The following is a 25,477-nucleotide window of genomic DNA, read 5'->3' on the forward strand; positions in this document are numbered from 1 at the left end:
TTTGCTAACATCTAAAGATGAGCTGATTCACTGATGGGCAATGAGATCATTGGTGCAGAAGGTGTTGTTAGTAGAACAAAGGGCTCAATCAATGTTTTTCACACCGTTGCAATAATGATTCTAAATCGATGCTAGCAGTGTAGGAAGGGGAAGTGTTCTATTCAATTCAATGGAACTCAGTGTTGAAACTTTCCTGATGTTCAGTTAAACCTATACATCGACCAACTGAAAACAGAGTTCCTACTATACAGTCACAATTGCCTTAGTTATTTGACTGCCAACCCCAACAGATTATTCAATATGTGTCTTAAACTCAGGTTAATTAGCATAACTTTACCTTTTGGTGGGAAATGTATGACCCTGTTTGAATGTCCACAGTGAATACATGACGTATCACCCATATGGATGTCTCATGACCACCCCTCTACGACATCAATAGAGTACTCACTATTGATCCACTTGGCCTCAGGGTCGTGAACCTTGAAGTTCTTCCTGAAGATGTCCCCCACGGTCAGTTTCCCCTTGAGGGCCAAGCTGTCATCCTCGCCTGCAAAGGAACAAGTGAAAACACATTTTAAATACATTTTAATCAATTTACAATTTTGAACACTCAATTCCAACTAAATAATAGCAGAGGGTCATTTCACAATGAACGCACATTTACTTGAATTAATTACAGAAACACAACGCACAACTGAAGAAGCCATTTGGGGGAAAGTCAGCATATGGTTATTTGTGTCAGTGTCTCGATGGTAGTACTGGTACTGAGCTTGAGGCCAGAAACAACAGTTGTATCCTAACATGCTGCTTTTACGGTCAGGCCTCAAGCCAAGCAAGCTCATTATCTGCCTGAGACGACTGTGTGGAGGACATAAAGTTATACACACCAGAAGGGGTTACATCCCATCTTTCCTCTAGTGTTTTTAACTATCTGTCCTCTAGTTTTTATAACTATATTTCCTCTAACGTTTATAACTATCTTTCCTCTAGTGTTTATAACTATCTTTCCTCTAGTGTTTATAACTATCTTTCCTGTAGATTTTATAACTATCATTCCTCTAGTGTTTATAACTATCTTTCCGCTAGTGTTGATAACTATCTTTCCTCTAGCGGTTTTAAGGCCAGGCACCACAGGCAAAAATTGTGATTTTGCTTCTCATAAAATGTACAAATAAATAGACAATAATGTAGAGAAATACTGTAATGACCCTGGGTTTATAAGCACAATACTTTATTTGTATAATTTTATCTCAACTCCGTCAACTACACGTAACATAAATGTTGTTCTTGATAGCATGTTTCATGTAGAACTTCAACCGCTATTTTTAAAACTCTCCATGTTAAATCAAAAGCTTTTTTTCCGGAGCATATCGTTAGCTAGTCCATACATGGCTATATCCTTTGTAGAAGTAGTGCTTCGTGCTGAAAGATTAGTCTTTTCGTGACATCCGATTGGTTACTGGCATTTAAAGGCCCTTTCCGGCAACCTGATTGGTTAAAATGCCTCAAGTGCTGCGCAGCACTTCCCTGTTTGAAAATATCTCCTGCGAAGAATCAACGTAAAGAGAGAGTAAATGAGAAAATCTCGAAGAATATACCTACAGTATGTGCATAAAAATAGACAACCTCAGTTAGCCAATGCGAGAAAAGCAGTGAATGACAGAAACAATGTGCCTGATCCGCCGATCGAGGCAGTGGCAGTACAGGTAGAGCAGGAAAAGGAGGTAGCCAGCAGCAGCACATTGAGACACAAATGAGTTGAGATGAAGATGACAACTAGCAGCGATCAACCAGACAGCAGCCAGCCAACAGTGGCTTTTATTCCACGTCTCCAAAAAAACAACTTGTACATGATTTGAAGTGTCTAAACACTGGACTGAAAATCACCATAGACTTCATCAACCAGTGATTCTGTAATTCTGTCATGATAGAATGTGCAGACTGTGAAGGTGATCGGGATGCATGCAGTGTTTACATTTCATCCAGGCTGCAGGAGTGCTCCAGGGGAGATGTGGTATTTGATTTAAATGTGAGGATGGTTCTTCTAGCCCACAAACTTGGACTTGGTTATGCAGCTCTAAAGAAAATAAGCAAAGTCCTAGGGATTCCTTCCCTGCGTCTCAGCTCATATCAGAGACATGAGAGGAGAATGACAGGTAAATAAAAAGGGGGAGTGGCCCAGTATTACCAGGTGACTTGTTGTGTATGAATATTCATTTCCTTGCTCCAGCAAATGTATTCAAAGTGAATAAAACAGAGTGATAGGAAAACATAACTATACAATGAGACTCACATAGGCCTACAGTCTCATTTGGCTATAGCCAAATGTGATTAGTGAGAAATTAGCTTTACATAAAGTAAATACATGCTCGTATGCTAATATTTAGTCCTGCAGTTATGTCTGTAATGTCGACAGACATAAGTACTTTCCCCCCCACTTTAGTTGCAGAGATTCAGAGAGGGCTACAGTCAATGGAGAGTGCTGCAAAGATAATTAGAAGAGCATACGCAGATATAGACCCAGACATAGCAGAGTTTCTGAAGGAGGATGAGGATGCCATCATAGACATTCATGTATCCTTTGATGGCACTTGGCTCAAGAAAGGATTCACTTCCAACTACGGGATAGGTGTGTGCATTGGTGCTATTACCAGTGAGCCATAGAAAATGGTAAAGATTCACCCCGTCACAAAAACCTTGGAGGCCATACATTTTTCAATATTGAGGTTGTACAGAAAATGGTACCTGTATATCATAGGATGTCAAATGATAACAAACTCAAAAGAATGTAGCACGGAGGAACCCAGAATGCAAATACAGTGCCTTGCGAAAGTATTCGGCCCCCTTGAACTTTGAGACCTTTTGCCATATTTCAGGCTTCAAACATAAAGATATAAAACTGTATTTTTTTGTGAAGAATCAACAACAAGTGGGACACAATCATGAAGTGGAACGACATTTATTGGATATTTCAAACTTTTTTAACAAATCAAAAACTGAAAAATTGGGCGTGCAAAATTATTCAGCCCCTTTAGTTTCAGTGCAGCAAACTCTCTCCAGAAGTTCAGTGAGGATCTCTGAATGATCCAATGTTGACCTAAATGACTAATGATGATAAATACAATCCACCTGTGTGTAATCAAGTCTCCGTATAAATGCACCTGCACTGTGATAGTCTCAGAGGTCCGTTAAAAGCGCAGAGAGCATCATGAAGAACAAGGAACACACCAGGCAGGTCCGAGATACTGTTGTGAAGAAGTTTAAAGCCGGATTTGGATACAAAAAAGATTTCCCAAGCTTTAAACATCCCAAGGAGCACTGTGCAAGCGATAATATTGAAATGGAAGGAGTATCAGTCCACTGCAAATCTACCAAGACCTGGCCGTCCCTCTAAACTTTCAGCTCATACAAGGAGAAGACTGATCAGAGATGCAGCCAAGAGGCCCATGATCACTCTGGATGAACTGCAGAGATCTACAGCTGAGGTGGGAGACTCTGTCCATAGGACAACAATCAGTCGTATATTGCACAAATCTGGCCTTTATGGAAGAGTGGCAAGAAGAAAGCCATTTCTTAAAGATATCCATAAAAAGTGTTGTTTAAAGTTTGCCACAAGCCACCTGGGAGACACACCAAACATGTGGAAGAAGGTGCTCTGGTCAGATGAAACCAAAATTGAACTTTTTGGCAACAATGCAAAACGTTATGTTTGGCGTAAAAGCAACACAGCTCATCACCCTGAACACGCCATCCCCACTGTCAAACATGGTGGTGGCAGCATCATGGTTTGGGCCTGCTTTTCTTCAGCAGGGTCAGGGAAGATGGTTCAAATTGATGGGAAGATGGATGGAGCCAAATACAGGACCATTCTGGAAGAAAACCTGATGGAGTCTGCAAAAGACCTGAGACTGGGATGGAGATTTGTCTTCCAACAAGACAATGATCCAAAACATAAAGCAAAATCTACAATGGAATGGTTCAAAAATAAACATATCCAGGTGTTAGAATGGCCAAGTCAAAGTCCAGATCTGAATCCAATCGAGAATCTGTGGAAAGAACTGAAAACTGCTGTTCACAAATGCTCTCCATCCAACCTCACTGAGCTCGAGCTGTTTTGCAAGGAGGAATGGCAAAACTGATAGAGACATACCCCAAGCGACTTACAGCTGTAATCGCAGCAAAAGGTGGCGCTACAAAGTATTAACTTAAGGGGGCTGAATAATTTTGCACGCCCAATTTTTCAGTTTTTGATTTGTTAAAAAAGTTTGAAATATCCAATAAATGTTGTTCCACTTCATGATTGTGTCCCACTTGTTGTTGATTCTTCACAAAAAAATACAGTTTTATATCTTTATGTTTGAAGCCTGAAATGTGGCAAAAGGTCGCAAAGTTCAAGGGGGCCGAATACTTTCGCAAGGCACTGTAAATGTCTGAACTCTGTAATATGGTCGTGATGCCCCAAAACTGTCTTTGTGGGCAAAAGCCGCATTGACGGAGCAGCCTCTATGGCAGTAGCCACATTGAGGGAGCCACTGCTATAACAAATGTGATGAACAAAGTGGATTGATAGCACTTTGGTGACACTGGAGCAATCAGAGATTGGGAGAGTTGTGATAGCTGATGCTGCTTCAATGGAGTGTGCCAAGCGTGGGCGCAGGTCCCATGACACAGTCAAGAAAGTAACGCGTCACCAGCAACAGCTCAAAGAGGGCCTTACATTTGGGGCAGGCAAAGCTGATTACTGTTCTGCACATTTCAACAGCCATACAAAATTCTTGTCTGTGACAAATTGAGTAAAGTGATATGAGAATTTGCCCAAAACTGAATATTTGTCCAACAGACCAGTATTCAAAGCATATGCTCTATTGCTTGAAACAAATGTATTAAACATGCTAATATATTTGTAAAAGGTAGATTTGATGTTTATTTTTCAGTTTCGAAGTGATATATGAACAAGAGTTTCATTCCTGTGAAACAAATGGTCATATTTATGGAACGTACATTTTAATTGCATTAGCCTATCTTCATCGGCCATTTTCTCAAAATGACATGTGTTTATAACTATCTTTCCTTTAGTGTTTATAACTATCTTTCCGCTAGTGTTTATAATTATCTTTCCTCTAGTGTTAATACAGTGGGGCAAAAGAGTATTTAGTCAGCCACCAATTGTGCAAGTTCTCCCACTTAAAAATATGAGAGAGGCCTGTAATTTTCATCATAGGTACACTTCAACTATGACAGACAAAATGAGAGAAAAAAATCCAGAAAATCACATTGTAGAATTTTTAATGAATTTATTTGCAAATTATGGTGGAAAATAAGTATTTGGTCACCTACAAACAAGCAAGATTTCTGGCTCTCACAGACCTATAACTTCTTCTTTAAGAGGCTCCTCTGTCCTCCACTCGTTACCTGTATTAATGGCACCTGTTTGAACTTGTTATCAGTATAAAAGACACCTGTCCACAACCTCAAACAGTAACACTCCAAACTCCACTATGGCCAAGAACAAAGAGCTGTGAAAGGACACCAGAAACAAAATTGTAGACCTGCACCAGGCTGGGAAGACTGAATCTGCAATAGCTAAGCAGCTTGGTTTGAAGAAATCAACTGTGGGAGCAATTATTAGGAAATGGAAGACATACAAGACCACTGACAGACTCCCTCGATCTGGGGCTCCACGCAAGATCTCACCCCGTGGGGTCAAAATGATCACAAGAACAGTGAGCAAAAATCCCAGATCCACACGGGGGGACCTAGTGAATGACCTGCAGAGAGCTGGGACCAAAGTAACAAAGCCTACCATCAGTAACACGCTACGCTGCCAGGGACTCAAATCCTGCAGTGCCAGACGTGTCCCCCTGCTTAAGCCAGTACATGTCCAGGCCAGTCTGAAGTTTGCTGGAGAGCATTTGGATGATCCAGAAGAAGATTGGGAGAATGTCATATGGTCAGATGAAACCAAAATATAACTTTTTGGTAAAAACTCAACTCGTCGTGTTTGGAGGACAAAGAATGCTGAGTTGCTTCCAAAGAACACCATACCTACTGTGAAGAATGGGGGTGGAAACATCATGCTTTGGGGCTGTTTTTCTGCAAAGGGACCAGGACGACTGATCCGTGTAAAGGAAAGAATGAATGGGGCCATGTATCGTGTGATTTTGAGTGAACACCTCCTTCCATCAGCAAGGGCATTGAAGATGAAACGTGGCTGGGTCTTTCAGCATGACAATGATCCCAAACACACCGCCCGGGCAACGAAGGAGTGGCTTCGTAAGAAGCATTTCAAGGTCCTGGAGTGGCCTAGCCAGTCTCCAGATCTCAACCACATAGAACATCTTTGGAGGGAGTTGAAAGTCCGTGTTGCCCAGCAACAGCCCCAAAACATCACTGCTCTAGAGGAGATCTGCATGGAGGAATGGGCCAAAATACCAGCAACAGTGTGTGAAAACCTTGTGAAGACTTACAGAAAACGTTTGACCTCTGTCATTGCCAACAAAGGGTATATAACAAAGTATTGAGATAAACTTTTGTTATTGACCAAATATTTATTTTCCACCACAATTTGCAAATGAATTCATTAAAATCCTACAATGTGATTTTCTGGATTTTTTTTCTAAATTTGTCTGTCATAGTTGAAGTGTACCTATGATGAAAATCACAGGCCTCTCTCATCTTTTTAAGTGAGAGAACTTGCACAATTGGTGGCTGACTAAATAGTTTTTTGCCCCACTGTAACTATCTTTCTTCTAGTGTTTATAACTCTTTCCTCTAGTTTTATAACTATCTGTCCTCTAGTGTTTTTAACTATCTGTCCTCTAGTGTTTTTAACTATCTGTCCTCTAGTGTTTTTAACTATCTGTCCTCTAGTGTTTTTAACTATCTGTCCTCTAGTGTTTTTAACTATCTGTCCTCTAGTGTTTATAACTATCTTGCCTCTAGTGTTTTTAACCATCTTTCCTCAAGTGTTTTTAACTATCTTTCCTCTAGTGTTTTAAAACCTCTTCAGGAGCCGCCCCTTTTTTCCAATTTTCGCCTAAAGTGACATACCAAAATCTAACTGCCTGTAACTCAGGCCCTGAAGCAAGGATATACATATTCTTGGTACCATTTGAAAGGAAACACTTTGAAGTCTGTGGAAATGTGAAAGGAATGTAGGAGAATATAACACAACAGATCTGGTAAAAGATAATACAGAGAAAAAAACAACCGTTCTTTTGTATTATTTTTTGTACCATCATCTTTGAAATGCAAGAAAATTGCATTTGGGCTATTGCAGCCGGGCTGTATTATTCCAGCCCCGCTGCAATTTAGATTTTGGTCACTAGATGGAGGCAGTGTATATGCAAAGGTTTAGACTGATCCAATGAACCATTTTATTTCTGTTCAAAATGATGTATCAAGACTGCCCAAATGTGCCTAATTAGTTTATTAATAACTTTTCATGTTCAAAACTGTTCACTCTCCTGAAACAATAGCATGGTATTATTTCACTGTAAAACTACTGTAAATTGGACAGTGCAGTTAGATTAACACAAATGTAAGTTTTTTGCCAATATCAGATAGGTCTATGTCCTGGGAAACGTTCTTGTTACTTACAACCTCATGCTAATCGCATTAGCCTATGTTAGCTCAACCGTCCCGTGGAAGGAACACCGATCCCGAAGATTAACCATATTTCCTCTACTATTAATAACTATCTTTCCACTAGTGTTTTTAACTATCTTTCCTCTAGTGTTCATAACTATCTTTCCTCCAGTGTTTTGAACTATCTTTCCTCTAGTGTTTTGAACTATCTTTCCTCTAGTGTTTATAATTTTTCCTCCAGTGTTTATAACTGTCTTTCTTCTAGTGTTTCTACCCATATTTCCTCTAGTGTTTATAACTATCTTTCCTCTAGTGTTTATAACTATATTTCTTTACTGTTTATAACTCTTTCCTTCAGTGTTTATAACCATCTTTCCTCTAATGTTTTTAACCATCTTTCCTCTAGTGCTTATAGCTACATTTTGACTGGTGTTTATAACTATCTTTCCTCTAGTGCTTATAGCTACATTTCAACTGGTGTTTATAACTATATGTCCTCTAGTGTGTATAACTCTTTGCTCTAGTATTCATAACCATCTTTCCTCTAGTGTTCATAACTATCTTTCCTCTAGTGTTCATAACTATCTTCCCTCTAGTGTTCATAACTCTATGTTGGAGGACAAGAAGCACCAATGGGTGCTGCATTCCTCTATATGGTATCTTTATATGACGTCATTGAGCCTTCCTTTGTACAACACATGCGGTGAAGATACACGCTCAAATAAGGGGAGCTGTGAATAAGGTTTATGGGGGAAAACTCAATTGGTGTTACTAGTGACACGTCCAGATCTATTCCCTTCAGTGACAATGCTATTCAAAACACTGACAAATCAAGACGGAATACATGAGTATTTTCAACACAATGTGATCTGCAATTACATCTTCACAACTTCTCTGTACACTGTCCTGTCAGGGTGATGTACTATACTTCTCAAGAAATGAATATTAAGACTAAAGCCCTCTAGGCTCTGGTTAAGATCAATAGATGATCTGATCAGTTCAATGGGCTGTTGTATTTACACTAGATGTCTGGGGTAGCCGGATTCATTTCCTCATAATTCAAAACATATGATCTGATCGCATGAGCTCTCCGTCTGCCGTGCAACTCTTTTTCAGATATTCATATCAGGGCTGAAAAAAAAGCTTCATGCAATAACCGATTTGTTTTAGTTTCCATAGCGGAGATATTCACTCACTTGGCGAGAATAAGGAGGTGGTCTGTAGATGAGGGAATTGTAGCTAAACCTTGGAGGGAATATTTACAGTAGTGACTCTTCTACTTGAGGACATGGACATCTGATGAAGACCAACGTAATGCATATGAAAGGTCATAGGACAAATTAAATGTTTAAAGGAATCATCAAATATTGCTTTTAGAATTCACTTAATCAAACAAGAGTTTTGAGGTTAGTTTATTGCTGAGTGAAGTGACACTAAGTTAGAAGCAACCTGAGACAAAGTCATATTTTCAGTACCAAACCCCATCACTTGACGCTCTCGCACAGGTTGCAATAATAGAAGCAATCTTTTCTGCCCTTTTATTACATAGAAGTACTACTTCAGAACAGATAACAATGTTAGGTCAGAAAACCTCAACCTTTCTTTATTGTGTCCAAAGGCAAAGTCAGAGAAAAGTGCATTTGAAGATAAAATAGTAAATCCATTAAAGCTGATCCCCTGGGTTTTTAAAGTAACGGCGTTCGGCGCTAAATGCTATCCTTGTTTGGCCAAGACAGTTAGAATTATTTTCCAGTCTTGAATCTGTGCTAGCCTGCCGAACTCTGGAGCCCTGCCGTGTGCGGAGCTGGGGGAGAGATGAGGCGAAGAGATGAAGAAGGAGATGAAACCAGCATGGGGTCTGGCTACCCATTGGGGATGGCCTATTAAATATGCTTTGTTTTTTCCCGTTACTGGTTCAATCATATCTTTCCTCCACCATCCACCCCCTCCCTACCTGCAATGAGATAAATATTAATATGTTCTGCATCTTAAATTCACAAGCGTGCTGGAGCTTAATAGCTATTTAAGACGTGTGCAAGAGTGATGTGAGTGTGGCACCATAAAGGTGTGCATGGGAATGTAGGAGGGTGAGAGGTGGAAAAGGCACACCGAGAAGAAGGTTAGTGTTTCTCGCCATGAATCTTGTTCTGGAGGCAACTGTCACGGCTCTCGTCGTAATGAGGATCGGACCAAAACGCAGCGTGGTAAGTGTTCATGATTCTTTATTAACCAAAACACTTGAACAAAATAACAAAGTGAAAAAAAAGAAACAGTTCTGTAAGATGCATAAACTATACAGAAAACTACCCACAAAACACAGGTGGGAAAAAGGTTGCCTAAGTATGATTCCAAATCAGAGACAACGATAGACAGCTGTCCCTGATTGAGAACCATACCCGGCCAAAACATAGAAATAAAGAAACTAGAATGCCCACCCTAGTCACACCCTGGCCTAACCAAAATAGAGAATAAAAGACTCTCTATGGCCAGGGCGTGACAGCAACTCTGCAGTGTTCCTAAAATCAGATTTTAAACCTAATCCTAAACACACTGCTAACCCTAATGCATAAACTTAAATTAAGAACCAAAAGTTCATTTTTGTTTTCCAGATTTTTTACAATATAGCCAATTTTGACTTTGCAGATGGCCCGTTTAGCGGAAATCGCTCAGTTCCACCTTCAGGACAAGACATCTCAATAAACGTCAACCGTCAGAGAAAAGCATGTACACAGATAAATATTAATTGTCATCGTGATCATTCAACACATGCATACTTTCACAAATGAAAAGATGATGTAGTTACACACACACACACACACACACACACACACACACACACACACACACACACACACACACACACACACACACACACACAGACAGACAGAGAGCTGGGTCTGAGGACAATTGTTCCTACAGAGTCTCTTATGTCACATCTTTCCCTGTTCCCTTGGTGATCATGTCCGTGTTCAGAAATGCGTCTTTCCTCCCTTGTTTCCTGGAGGTAAACACAGATCTATCAGTGACTGTATAGGTAGGTGAAAGCAAGGTTATCACCCTCTTACTGACACTTTTTTTTTCTCATCGTAGCAACTCTCGTACAGACTCAGGAGAGGCGAAGATCGAGAGCCGTGCGTCCTCCGAAACACAATCCAGCCGAGCCGCACTGCTTCTTGACACAATGCCCGCTTAACCCAGAAGCCAGCCGCACCAGTGTGTCAGAGGAAACATCGTACACCTGGCGACCGTGTCAGCGTGCAGTGCGCCCGGCCCGCCACAGGAGTCGCTAGAGTGTGATGGGACAAGAACATCCCTGCCGGCCAAACCCTCCCCTAACCTGGACGATGCTGGGCCAATTGTGTGCTGCCCCATGGGTCTCCCGGTTGCGACAGAGCCTGGACTCGAACAAGGATCTCTAGTGGCACAGAGATGGCCTTAGACCACTGTGCTACTCGGGAGGCCCCTACTGAGACAAATTTAATCAATTAAAATCAGTGATTACTTCAAGGAAGGTAGAGAGGAAGAATGCATTTCTGAATTATTTGAACAGGGCCAGTCCATTCTTCACCAAGACAGCTCACGGGAGGTTCCGAGACAATCTACACATGAATCCTCTCAAAGGATCACCACGCAAGCAGTCATAACCAACGTGTTGTGGCCGCCTGTCGCGCCCAATTTGAACACAAGACTCTGTGCCACACATGTTCCCTCTCCGGGTTTTCAGAAGCAAATTGCCTTATTAACACACACCAATGCGCAGTCACAACAACAAAAAAGGAAAATATGGTCCATGTAAACCAATCATACTGCATCTGTGGCGGAATGTACATGGATTGGATGTTTGTAAAAATGTTACTTACATTTTATGTTGTGTGTGTCAATGTGTGTACATTTGTGAGCGTGTGTGTGTGTCTGTGTGTGCATCTACTTAAGTCTGGAGGTCTGTTGAGATTTGAGTCCCTAATTGTGTTACAAGAGTTAAGGAAACATTCTCTAGAAGCCATATCAGCTTTCCTTTATCAGGAACTATAACCTGCAGCCATATTAATATAAAAAAATGATATGATAAAGTTATATTATTATATATTATATATTATGAGCATCAATCACTGTGCGTGTAATCTCTTACAGATAATAGACCAAGAATGAACAGGAAATAAAAACAAACAGAAGGCAACTGAAACCACATAAAACCCATGTATTTTCCTCTTCCAAACATCAAGAAATAACACTTTCTTGGAATTCTAGCCAGCCTGCCACTTGAGTTCTGTATGATTGCAGGGGTCAGTGTACAGTGACAGAAGTACCTATTCTAGGCCAGTAACTGCCTTTCCCAGGAAGAGCTGGAGGCAGAGACAAGGGGTATACAAGAGCAGCAGCTCCAATGACTGGATGGGTCTATTTTCTCCTCTGACGACCTCAACGAGCTGTCAGCATGTCAGTTAATCAGTCAGAATGTCAGCCAGTCAGTCAGCATGTCAGCCAGTCAGTAGTCAGTCAGTCAGCATGTCACTCCTCAGTCACATAAATACTCCAACCCCTGAAAGACAGTGGAGAAACCTTGACCCACTTGTATTGACGTAGCGAGCATGTGCCATCCCTGTGGTACTAATCGATATGTGACTTAGATACAAAAGAGAGCAGCTTGTCATTGTGAGTGAAGAGGGAAGTTAAGGTTGTGAAAACAAAGTGCTTGTCAGGAGCCAGTGTTTTTACCCTGATGTTTGGCGGGGAAACATGTATCAACAAACTTCTGTTCGTGAGTGGGAGAAGACCTGCCATCTCAATGCATAACCACATTTATCCTCCTTTACTGTAACTCTGGGGTACAGATGGATCAGTTGTCTTGTTTAAATGACTATTTAGTGCAATGAGCAGTACAGAATAGTTTCAGAATAGCAAGGGGCTGGACTACAGGTTGTGCAGTATGTTCAGGGAATTGGACTCCCATCTCAGAAACGTAATCCTTAAAAAATACACCACACTCAGTCAAAGCAATGTATTGGTCTTCAAGGAATCACTTTAAATAATTGAAAGCCAGATGAAGAATAGAAGTGTAGAATCACTCAGCCCCATCATCCGCTATTTGTTTTGGGTTGTTGTGCATACCTAATTAATCCACTAAGTTTCATAAAGCCTCTTTTTATTAACCAAGGGATTTTTTATAATACCATTTGATCAAATAGCCCTCCAAACTCCCAGGAATGGGCAGTCTGAGAGCCCAGTGGGATTCCGTTTGTGAAAAGACTTGGACCATAAACGGGAGTTCTGCTTGGGCACACTGTAGGAGTTGGGAGGGAGGCGGGGGGAGGATTTAGGGAGGGATGCAAGCTGGAGATGCCACCTGTCCAGTCTCCACAGCCCCTTCGGACTCCCACTGTCCCCCTCTGTTCCAGAAGGCAGGCCAGTACTGGCAACCCAAATGGACAGAGGGTGTGAGGGAGTCTGAGACTAGAAAAGGCAAAGGCAGAGGGGAGCAGTTTGTGCCAGAATATGGTTTAGCACTGCCAACTCCAGACACATTGCCCCAGACGGCGTTCCATCCCCGGATACTCCATGAAGCCTGTCACTTTCACCTCTACATTTCCCCTCACAGCAGTTTCAAAAATACAGCTCTTAAAATATGAGAGGAGGAGAACAGTTCACAACTACAGTAGGTGCTGACAAGGTGCGAGACCCTTTGGCATCTGGTATAGTACAGTACTCTAGTACTGCAGCTTAAGTTGGTCTACTGTACTCCATCTATCACTGGGTAGTTCACTACAGATTCAGTTACCTGTAAACTACTATGGATTGAGAATTGTGCTAATGAAAGGTTGAATGTCTTCTGCGCTTTATGCCTTTCACGGTAAGCCATATAACTCATGCTCATAACTCATTTCTCTTCGATACAGTTGGTTTGGTGGGCCCATTCATCGGATGAAAAATATTGAGGTGGATATTGAAAAACTATAGTATAATTTAGGCTGTTAAATCAAGGTTGGAAAAGTCCAGATAAAACTCTGATAGGAAATACAGTATGCCCACATGTTGACTGTAAAGACTCCACCAGTAGAAGTAATTAAAAGAACACAACAGCTCTACATGGTAATGAGTGTTAGTGATTAACAATGTGATTAGCCAGTTCCACATGGGATTTGACATCCAAATGAACATATTTTATCAAAGCTAAACTACCGATTCGAAACACTGAATATACACTATAGTGAAACGTGGGGGGGAAGGCTACCTGTTTTGATTATGAAAATATAATAATAGACATAGGAGAAATTACAGTTATCCATTTTCTTCAAAAGATTAAGAAAATTACTTAAGCATCTGGTTGAATGTCCAAAGTTATTTTTAATTAACTTCCAAGCAAAACATTCAAAAGCAAAGTTGTAGTCATTTTCTTGACCTGATCCCATTCCAGGGGGAACTATTTGTAATAATTACCAGTCATGTCAATACTTAATCAAGGAAAACTGATTATTGTCTCAGAAACTTGGTTATACCTCCAATATATCGGCAGTTATACTGATCAATATGGCTTCTCCTGAATATAAAAGCACTTCAAGGGGCTCCATGAGCTAAAAAGAAGATGGCCTATTGATTTGCTTTTCATGTAAATCTTCCCAAACAGGTCTTAAAGGTCATTCTGACTGTTAGAGAGGCTAAGAGTGGCTTCGGAAGAAAGAACAGGGAGTCCAGGTCTATGGAAAATATATGTGCGCCTTCTGCGAATGTCACCGCTTATAGAAGCAAGTCCGCAGAGGCGTAGCACAGTTTTGTGCGGTCCCCGCAAAAAAATACATGTATATATATTTTTTAGGATCTTTTTCTTTGTCATGGGGCATAGAGAAAAATGTGCTGTTTTATAGTTAATCTCACGCTATTTTACGTATTTTTCCATGAGGCTGAGAAAAAATGCTTGCCTGGCTCCCCAAGTTCTTGCTCTGGCCAAACGCTATGCCACGCCCACGGACGTTAGCTTCTTCTCCGCAATGAGTCTGGTTCTGAGTACCTTTCTAGAATGCAAACACACTCTAACCGTTCTGATTGGTCCCAGAAACCGATGGTTTGTGTGCCAGAACAATAACACACGTGGCTAAAGCGGCATTTTGAATATGTGTCATTGGCTTTGATATTCTGATTGGTTAGAGATGATCCAATTGCTGATACCTTTGTTTTGTACAACACCCCTCATTTTGACATCACCACAAACAACTTCAATGTTGGCAGTCTCAGACTGAAGTATGTAGTGAACATAGTGTAACGTAAGAATTCATTTTGAGTCGTAACGCATAGAAAATGTTGCCGTTTTAGAGATAATTTCTTGCTAATCTTCATATTTTGCCATGAGGCTGAGAGAAAATGTAGCAGTTTTAAAGATAATTTCCTGTAATTCCCCCTAAAAATCATGGCTTGTGACATTTTCATATGCTATCTAGGGGGCCGAACTCCCCCTCCCCAATAATAATAATTGAATAGATCTTGCATGGGCTGTGGGGGTTTGTGCTATGCCAGTGAGGGTTTGGGTATAAATATATGTTACTGTGTGTGACATTTTTATAAGTATACCTGTGAGAGACTGGGGCACTATATGTAACACTGTAAATTGTGTTTGTGTAAGTGTTTGTGAGAAAGTGCACACACGCAGGACTCTCCAACACGCAGGACTCTCCAACTGCAGTGAATATGTTTTGTGGTTACGAGAGAGTACAAGGCAACTGCACTGCACCTATCAGAGCAATACTCTGAGACATGTAAGACATTGTGACCCAGGGTGCATGTTAGAAAAAATCTGTCGATGTGCCCTTGAGCAAGGCACTTATCCCTAATTTGCTCCAGGGGCGCCATACTATTATGGCTGACCCTGTACAACAACATGTGTATTGTTGTACACGTGTATTGTTGTGTTTTTTCCTTTTATACCATATCGTACGGGAGTCAAGCCTGTCTTCCCTCCCCTCCCCTCCCCTCCACTCCCCACCTACCTGGTGTCAGCAGGATGACTGAGGTGACGATCAGGGAGCAGATGACCAGAATGACCAACAGGGCAATCGCAATTCCCTTCCAGTTCCTCTGAGGAGGGTTACTCCCCACCAGCTCCTGGTCAGACAAAACAGACAGAGAGAAACACACGGTCAGAAAGAGAAAGAGAGGAGATAGAAAATCAGGAAAGGAGAGTGAACAAGGTGAGTGAACAAGAGAAAGGTTGTGGAGAGGAAGAGAAGCAAAAGGAGAAAGAAATGAGAAGTGGGTAAGGGAGAGAGATAATGGAGTGATACTGTCTGTTAGTATAAAGAGTAGGGGGAAAGAGGGAGTGAGAAAATTGTACACAAATAACTAATAAAAGATAAATGAAAGGAAGGAGGGAGGGAGGGAGGGGGGGGGGGGGAGAGAAAGGTGGATAACTAAAATGTATGGGTCAGTCAAGGACAAGTGTGGACCACCGGAAACACCACAAATTCTCAAGTAGAATCACCATGAGCAAAAGCTGGGAGGAGGAATGGAGGAGATGTGTGTATGTGGGGGGTTATCAATGAGGCGAGGGGTCAGCGGCCATCACTGGCAAACGAATGTGACAGATAGAAAATGAGCTTTCGGAATATTGGTAACTTTGGTGGGTGAACGCTGTCAAGAGGCTTTCTGTTCTAAAAATGATTTGAAATTATGGCGCAACCTTGAGCCATGTTTTGGGAGAAAACAAATGAATTATATATTCAAGGTTTAATATTAAGTGCAAAATAAAATGTTAAAGTATCAATTTGACAAACAGTCCCTGCTGGGTATGGAGTGAGTGGAATGAGAAAAGGGTTTTCAGCCTTCCCCTTTTTGCACCAATAATAATCCTTATTTATTGATGATTTTTGAAAAAATTTACTATGCCAGTAGAATTATTATGATTGATAGTGGTAGCACTGAATAGATCTGTCCTCATAAATGTATTGAGGCTTATACCTGAACAACAGCAGCAACATCAACAACAACATGAAGCATTGGCTTACATCAACCCCAAACCTAAAAAAAATCTTAAACAAAGATGAAAAGAAAGTTGGACATTTCTATAGTTCAAGTCCAATAAACAAAAACAACCAAGCTAGGAGAGTCTTTTAAAAGGTCATTGAAAGCCTAAAACATTAGCTGCATTAATAACTTTTTAATTAGTTTACGGTAGGGGGGTAAAAAGTCCTGAGCAGAGGACGTGCAGAGAGGATCTGTGGCTAAGGTCTTAATCAATAGTCCCCCCCCCCAGGCTGGTCTACAAGGTAAGCCTTTTAGTGACCTCTTTCCCTCCTTAATTGAATGGAGTGGCAGACATCATTAGCCTGGAGAGAAGAGGAAGAGCAGGGGGCTTTTTACCACACCACCCATTACACACACTCATTAAAAACAGCAACCTGTTTTCCCACAATCCCCAGTGGCAGTCTGGCGAAACGGGGGTGCTTTCGCAGGGGTCACTGCCGAGGGCTCGTCACGCCAGGCGGGAGGAGTTAGTGGACTGCGGTGTAAACAACACTGATTCCACAGAACCACCACAAACACACTACAAGTGCCATACTGTTTTAGTTCTATCCAGCCTGAGTAGACCGCTTTAGGATGTAGATACAGTAGGACGCCAGCCAGACATACTCTATCCCTGCCATTGAGCAATCTCGTTTTATCAACTTTTGCTTAAAAGACATTATACTCCAAAATGAGTGAAAATTAAATGATGTTGACATTTGAAATATAATTTCCACTTTAAAAGCATTATAACCATAGCCCAACTGATGCAGCATAGTTGAAGCATTGGGTTGCCCATCTGCATTTAGCTAATTGAAAAACCCAAATGCTACAAGCATACAGTGCATTCGGAAGTATTCAGACCCCTTGAATTTTCCACATTTTGTTACGTTACAGCCTCATTCTAAAATGGATTAATAATTTTAAGTAGGTTTTCCCCCTCATCAATAACCCTTAATGACAAAGCAAAAACAGTTTTTTTGTCACGTCCTGACCATAGAAAACCATAGAAAACCTGTATTTTAAAGTAGGTCAGGGCATGACTAGGGTTTTTTGTTCTAGTTTATATTTTCTATGTGGGGTTCTACGTTTGATTTTCTGTGTTGGTAATTTGTATGATTCCCAATTAGAGGCAGCTGGTTATCATACTTAAGTAGCATTTTTTCCACCTGTGGGTTATGGGATATTGTTTATGTATAGTGTGTTTGAGCACTACGTAGTCACGGGTCTTTGTAAGTTTTGTTATTTTATCACTGATAAATCCATTATAATTGCATTTTTCTACGGCTGGCCATGCTTTCCACCTGGCTAGCCCTACCCTGGTCAACAGCACTGTACCCCCCACAGCAACTCGCCCAAGCCTTCCCCATTTCTCCTTCTCCCAAATCCAGTTAGCTGATGTTCTGAAAGAGCTGCAAAATCTGGACCCCTACAAATCAGCTAGACAATCTGGACCCTTTCTTTCTAAAATTATCTGCCGAAATTGTTGCAACCCCTATTACAAGCCTGTTCAACCTCTCTTTCGTGTCGTCTGAGATTCCCAAAGATTGGAAAGCAGCTGCGGTCATCCCCCTCTTCAAAGGGGGGGACACTCTTGACCCAAACTGCTACAGACCTATATCTATCCTACATTGCCTTTCTAATGTCCTCGAAAGCCAAGTCAACAAACAGATTACCCACTATTTCGAATCCCACCACCCACTTCTCCGCTATGCAATCTGGTTTCATAGCTGGTCATGGGTGCACCTCAGCCACGCTCAAGGTCCTAAACGATATCTTAACCGCCATCGATAAGAAACAATACTGTGCAGCTGTATTCATTGACCTGGCCAAGGCTTTCGACTCTGTCAATGACCACATCCTCATCGGCAGACTCGATAGCCTTGGTTTCTCAAATGACTGCCTTGCCTGGTTCACCAAATACTTTGCAGAAAGAGTTCAGTGTGTAAAATCGGAGGGCCTGTTGTCCGGGCCTCTGGCAGTCTCTATGGGGGTGCCACAGGGTTCAATTCTTGGGCCGACTCTCTTCTCTGTATACATCAATGATGTCGCTCTTGCTGCTGGTGAGTCTCTGATCCACCTCTACGCAGACGACACCATTCTGTACACTACTGGCCCTTCTTTGGACACTGTTAACAACCCTCCAGACGAGCTTCAATGCCACACAACTCTCCTTCCGTGGCCTCCAACTGCTCTTAAATACAAGTAAAACTAAATGCATGCTCTTCAACCGATCGCTGCCAGCCCCTGCCTGCCCGTCCAGCATCACTACTCTGGACGGTTCTGACTTAGAATATGTGGACAACTACAAATACCTAGGTGTCTGGATAGACTGTAAACACTCCTTCCAGACTCAAACATCAAACATCTCCAATCCAAAGTTAAATCTAGAATTGGCATCCTATTTCGCAACAAAGCATCCTTCACTCATGCTGCCAAACATACCCTCGTAAAACTGACTATCCTACCGATCCTCGACTTCGCCGATGTCATTTACAAAATAGCCGCCAATACCCTACTCAATAAATTGGATGCAGTGTATCACAGTGCCATCCGTCTTGTCACCACTACCCACCACTGCGACCTGTACGCTCTTGTTGGCTGGCCCTCGCTTCATACTCATCGCCAAACCCACTGGCTCCAGGTCATCTACAAGACCCTGCTAGGTAAAGTCCCCCCTTATCTCAGCTCGCTGGTCACCATAGTAGCACCCACCTGTAGCACGCGCTCCAGCAGGTATATCTCTGTGGTCACCCCCAAAACCAATTCCTCCTTTGGCCGCCTCTCCTTCCAGTTCTCTGCTGCCAATGACTGGAACGAACTACAAAAATCTCTGAAACTGGAAACACTTATCTCCCTCACTAGCATTAAGCACCAGCTGTCAGAGCAGCTCACAGATTACTGCACCTGTACATAGCCCATCTATAATTTAGCCCAAACAACTACCTCTTCCCCTACTGTATTTATTTATTTATTTTGCTCATTTGCACCCCATTATAACTATTTCTACCTTGCACATTCTTCCACTGCAAATCTACCATTCCAATGTTTTACTTGCTATATTGTATTTACTTCGCAACCATGGCCTTTTTAAAAAAAAATTCTGCCTTTACCTCCCTTATCTCACCTCATTTGTTCACATCGTATATAGACTTATTTTTCAACTGTATTATTGACTTTGACTTCGTTTTACTCCATGTGTAACTCTGTGTTGTTGTACGTGTCGAACTGCTTTGCTTTATCTTGGCCATGTCGCAACTGTAAATGAGAACTTGTTCTCAACTTGCCTGCCTGGTTAAATAAAGGTGAAGAAAAACAAAAAACAAAAAAAAAAATGTTTTAAGTTTCACTTGTTCATTAAAAGATGTGGAACTATACTCACGCTGCGCCTTGGTCCAATCATCATTATTACTAACTTTGTGACATTTTTAGAACATTTAGCAAATGTATTAAATAAAAATATGAAATATGACATTTACATAAGTATTCAGATCCTTTACTCAGTGCTTTGTTGAAGCACCTTTGGCAGTGATTACAGACTTGAGTGTTTACGGTGATTTGGAAAGGCACACACACTTGTCTATATAAGGTCCTACAGTTGACAGTGCATGTCAGAGCAAAAACCAAGTCATGAGGTCAAAGGAATTGTTCGTAGAGCTCCGAGACAGGATTGTGTCGAGGCACAGATCTGGGGAAGGGTACCAAAAAATGTCTGCAGCATTGAAGGTCCCCAAGAACACAGTGGCTCCATCATTCTTAGATGGAAGAAGCTTGAAACCACCAAGACTCTTCCTAGAGCTGGCTGCCCAGCCAAACTGAGCAGTCGGGGGAGAAGGACCTTGATCAGGGAGGTAACCAAAAACCCAATGGTCACTCTGACAGAGGTCCAGAGTTCCTCTGTGAAGATGGGAGAACCTTCCAGAAGGACAACCATCACTGCAGGACTCCACCATTCAGGCCTTTATGGTAGAGTGGCCAGATGGAATCCACTCAGTAAAATGCACATAGGAATGTCAGACTATGAGAAACAAGATTCTCTAGTCTGATGAAACCAAGATTGAACTCTTCGGCCTGAATGCCAAGTATCACGTCTGGAAGAAACCTGGCACCATTCCTACGGTGAAGCATGGTGGTGGCAGCATCATGCTGTAGTGATGTTCTTCAGCGGCAGGGACTGGGAGACTAATCAGGATCAAGGGAAAGATGAACGGAGCAACATGGCGAGATCCTTGATGAAAACCTGCTCCAGAGTCCTCAGGACCTCAGACTGGGGTGAAGGTTCACCTTCCAATAGGACAACGACCCTAAGCACACTGCCAAGACAATGCAGGAGTGGCTTCGGGACAAGTCTCTGAATGTCCTTGAGTGGCCCAGCCAGAGCCCAGACTTGAACCCGATCGAACATCACTGGAGAGACTTGAAAATAGCTGTTCAGCGATGCTCCACATCCAACCTGACAGAGCTTGAGAGGATCTGCAGAGAAGAATGGGAGAAACTCATACCCAAGAAAACTTAAAGGCTCTAATCGCTGCCAAAGGTGCTTCAACAAAGTCTGAATACTTACGTAAATGTGATGTTTCAGTTTTTTATTGTTCATACATTTGCAAAAAGTGGTCTGACTATTTCCGAATTCCGAAAGTATTCAAATCCCTTGACTTTTTCCACTTTACGTTACACGTTATGTTACAGCCTTAATCCATAATGGATTAAATAGTTTTTCAATCTACAAACAACACCTCATAATGACAAAGCAAAAACCTCAGAGGCAACACTGTAGAAGCGCCTTTGGCACTGATTACAGCTGTAAATCTTTCTGGGTAAGTCTCTAAGAGCTTTACAACCCTTAAATTTATGCTGTAACACAACCAAATGTGGAAAAAGTCAAAGGGTATGAATGCTTTCTGAAGGCACTGTACATACTGTGCTGTTATATACTGTCTATCTTCAAGTAAACTACAAGCCAACCATTAACTGCCTTTGCATCAATGCGTTCTGACCGACGCCGAGGCGAACACGCCCATACCAGAAACCTTAAAATAATACAGTCCTTTAGCCCTCCACTACACTGCCCATTATCTTTTCTACATATTTTATATCTGGTTTTAGTCGTTTAAATTTGCACTGCAAATATTTTACCATCCCGAATTGCTATTTTTGTATCACATTTTTTGGAGTGGCGGCAAGGATTGAAATATAGGGGAAACCCTGATTGCCCACTGCGTACAGTTAAAGGAGCACTGAGTATGATTTTGCCAATATGAGAGGACAAATATCACACTGTTTGAGAACAGATTAGGGAAAGTATTCAGAAAGTATTCAGACCCCTTGAATTTTTCCATATTTTGTTACGTTACAGCCTTATTCTAAAATGAATGACATTTTAAAAAATCCTCATCAATTTACACACAATACCTCAAAACATGTTTTTAGAAATGTTAGCAAATGTATTGAAAATTATATACAGAAATATCTCATTTAAATATATAGGGGAAACCTTGATTGCCCACTGCGTACAGTTAAAGGACCACTGTTAAAGGACTATGAGTGTGCCAATATGAGAGGATAAACATCACACTGTTTTGGAGAACAGATTATGGATTTGACATTAGACCCAATATAATAGACCTCCACTCACCATAACACCTACACAGTAGCATTCAATTCTAACACATCAGGGTTGGCACACACACACACAATTATTCATAACACACATGAAGAAAGACACTAAAGTCACAGCAGACTCCACAGCTTTAGACATATTCCGCAAACAGAAGAAAACAACTACTTGATAAGATCTTCACTTCTCAGCTTCAGAAGGCAACAGAGAAGCAGAGAGATCAGAGAGAGAATAGAGGGGGTGCATTCTGGTCTGGGTCATGTTTATCAATTGAGACTTTACCCTGGGCAGTACTGCCGGAGTGCCTGGGCCTTGCTTCACACCAGTAACGAGTGCAGGGCTTCTGCTGTGACAAAGCGTGAGCATTGTACTGTAAACAGCCCGTGTGTAGTCACAGCTGACTAAACAAACACATCAATATAGAAAAACACTTGCGGGGCTAAGATGATCCAACGCTGCAAGACCATTTTAAGTCTTTTAATTTGGCATAATTATGACTGCGGGATGGAGTCAGTCCCTAGTACTATTTTTCCATGGATATGCTCTCCCGTGAAAGTCAGAATCAGATGTTTACTGTGTTTAGTAGTAAAAATGTTTAAATACTTTGCCAATTGGTAGAACCTGATTGAACTTGCAAATATACTTCAAAAAGTATCGCTTTTGCATGTTTGAGTCAACATGTGACTGTCACTAGGTTTAATTGATTTTCGGTGACGAACGATAACACAGCCAAAACGGAGTGACATTTTTAACAGCTAGAAGATATTGGTCAGCCAGGTTATCTGAAAGAAGAAATATATTTCCATCTCTGATCAGTATAAAGTTTTTTTTTCTCATACTAAGAATTGTACAGCATTTGTGCAATCTAATAAACACCAAATAAACAAGAGGAGGTAGAAATACAGACGTCCCAGCATCAGGTACTATGAGCAGCGGACTTCACTGACAGGTTGTAGTTTAATCAATATTCAACCGCCTTGAGAAAGATGTGTTACTCTAGAGAAGAATGCTAGCTACACTGGAACCTCTCCCTCCATATGAACCTGAAATCTCCAATGAAAGCTACTCTGATGCTTCCCAGCCTGTCGACAATATCAGTTCATCTCTGTGTACCTTCCAGCTATATTGAATGAAATTAGGGGGAGTTTTCAATAATCACTGAATGAATTCTGGTCTGGATTGAGAGTCTGCAATGGTAACGATCACTGTGCATTAACTCATGCAGTGAGAAACAGTGCTGTGCTGGGTATTGTGGAGCCCATCTCATGGGGAATGTTCTCCTGCATTCAAAGCTGCCAGTGTGCATAGCTTCATGAGCTTATCATTCTGAACAGTTGCGATGTCTGAAATTTTGTAGGAGTTGTGTATAGCAGGCTGCATCAATAACGCAAAACCATAAAGTCCTCTTTCCACAGCAGTATTGCCTCAAACTTTGTATTGCCAGTTTTGTAAATTGTATTAGTTTATCCTCTATTTTATTCATGATCATCATTGTACTAATACACTGTGGAATTCACCACAGGTTTGGACAAATATATATCTCCCCCACATATTGTGTAGGGACTACAGAACATGACTTTACACTCAATTTAGAAGAGGCCTATACATCAAATTCAGCCCCCGAGGCTCCAAATAATATAAAACGGGCTATGTAACCCTAACCCTAACCCTAACCTAACCTCAGCTAAACCAGAACTACTGTGACTGAAATTCAGTGGTAGAAAAGTACCCAATTGTCATGCTTGAGTAAAAGTAAAGATACCTTAATAGAAAATGACTCAAGTAAAAGTGAAAGTTACCTACTACTTAAGAAAAAGTCTACAAGTATTTGGTTTTAAATATACCTAAGTATCAAAAGTAAAAATACAGAAAACGTCTTTATATTAAGCAAACGAGACGACACACATTTCTAATTAAGAACAGCCAGGGGCACACTCCAACACGCAAACTTAATTTACAAATGAAGCATTTGTGTTTAGTGAGTCCGCCAGATCAGAGGCAGTAGGGATGACCACTGATGTTCTCTTGATACGTGTGTAAATTGGACCATTTTTCTGTCCTGATAAGCATTCAATATGTAACAAGTACTTTTGGATATCAGGGAAAATGTATGGAGTAAGAAGTACATTATTTTCTTAAGGAATGTAGTGGAGTAAAAGTTGTCAAAAATATAAATAGTAAAGTACTGATACCCCAAAAAACAAGTTAAGTAGTACTTTGAAGTATTTTTACTTAAGTACTTTACACCACTGCTGAAATGCCTTTGCTAAGAAACAGGAAATGTACAGTGTTTCCTTGACATAGTAACAGAGTGGATGCAATAAACAGAAAATACATCAATGCAATTTTCATGTCTTATTATCTTTAATTGTCACACACATTTGTGTTTATTCAACTGAGTGGGACCTGAACACACCAGTTTCTTTATACATTCAAAGTGGAGTTTACACTTACACTAAGGCTTTGTGATCTCAAAGCATTAAAGAAAGCTTAACTTGCTCGGTCAATTTCCCTATCTAGGGGAGAGGAGGGGCTCAATTTATTCCTGATGCACTCTAATGTGTCTGAAAACGATGTTCAAAGTGTATCGGCCAGGCAGGTCACAAATGCTTGGCAATAACCTATGGAACAGCCTGGGAGGGCCAAGACAATTATTTTGTGAAGATAAGCCTTCATCCATCTCAAAGAACATGCAATTTGGTGGCAATTTTCCATTTAGTTGGAAAATAAGATCCCACATTAATTTGATGTATTATACTGGACAAAATAGCAGTCGTTTCAAGCCTGCCTTTGTGTCACAGTCTAGAGAACAATCTCATTCTCAGTCCATTTGCTCAATTCCTTTATTCTCCTATTCATCTTTTAGCATGTGGACTTCATCAGAGGGTTCCCATGAATATAAACCTTATCCTGAACCTTTTAGCTCTGAAAGGTTGGTTTTTATACTAGCTCTGCCACAGAACAGGCATACTGGAGTACAAAACAGCCAGAAGAGAAAATGGAGTAACACATCTGACGCTCTATTTAGATAGTCAGCTTGTACATAAATCACCCGCATGAAAATGAACGGTTTCCTGTTTCTTATTGTCAACCATCATAGTATATTCATATCAAATGAAAATGTACGTTAAGAAAGGCGTGATCAGATGGAAGAAATTACGAAGAGTTGTTCTCTTGCTCAAATATAGGTTACATTTTCTCCTGAGAGACCATCTGAAGGGAACCTGTGAATTAAGTAACAATTTTGCCATCAAAATGTATGGCCAATCCAATTAAGGGAAACAT

General features: G+C 41.1%; 1 protein-coding gene across 1 annotated transcript in view; it reads right to left on the reverse strand.

Annotated features, from left to right (window-relative positions):
- Positions 1-25,477, reverse strand: part of LOC115130169 (dipeptidyl aminopeptidase-like protein 6) — a 297,134-nt gene that overhangs the window by 56,626 nt on the left and 215,031 nt on the right. The window contains exons 2-3 of the mRNA XM_065019378.1: positions 15,564-15,678; positions 449-547 (exon numbers count right to left, since the gene is read on the reverse strand). Coding sequence (XP_064875450.1) covers positions 449-547; positions 15,564-15,678 — 214 coding nt within the window. The remainder of the gene's footprint in view (positions 1-448; positions 548-15,563; positions 15,679-25,477) is intronic.

The sequence above is a fragment of the Oncorhynchus nerka genome, linkage group LG6 (assembly GCF_034236695.1).
Source record: "Oncorhynchus nerka isolate Pitt River linkage group LG6, Oner_Uvic_2.0, whole genome shotgun sequence".
Classification (NCBI taxonomy): Eukaryota; Metazoa; Chordata; class Actinopteri; order Salmoniformes; family Salmonidae; genus Oncorhynchus; species Oncorhynchus nerka.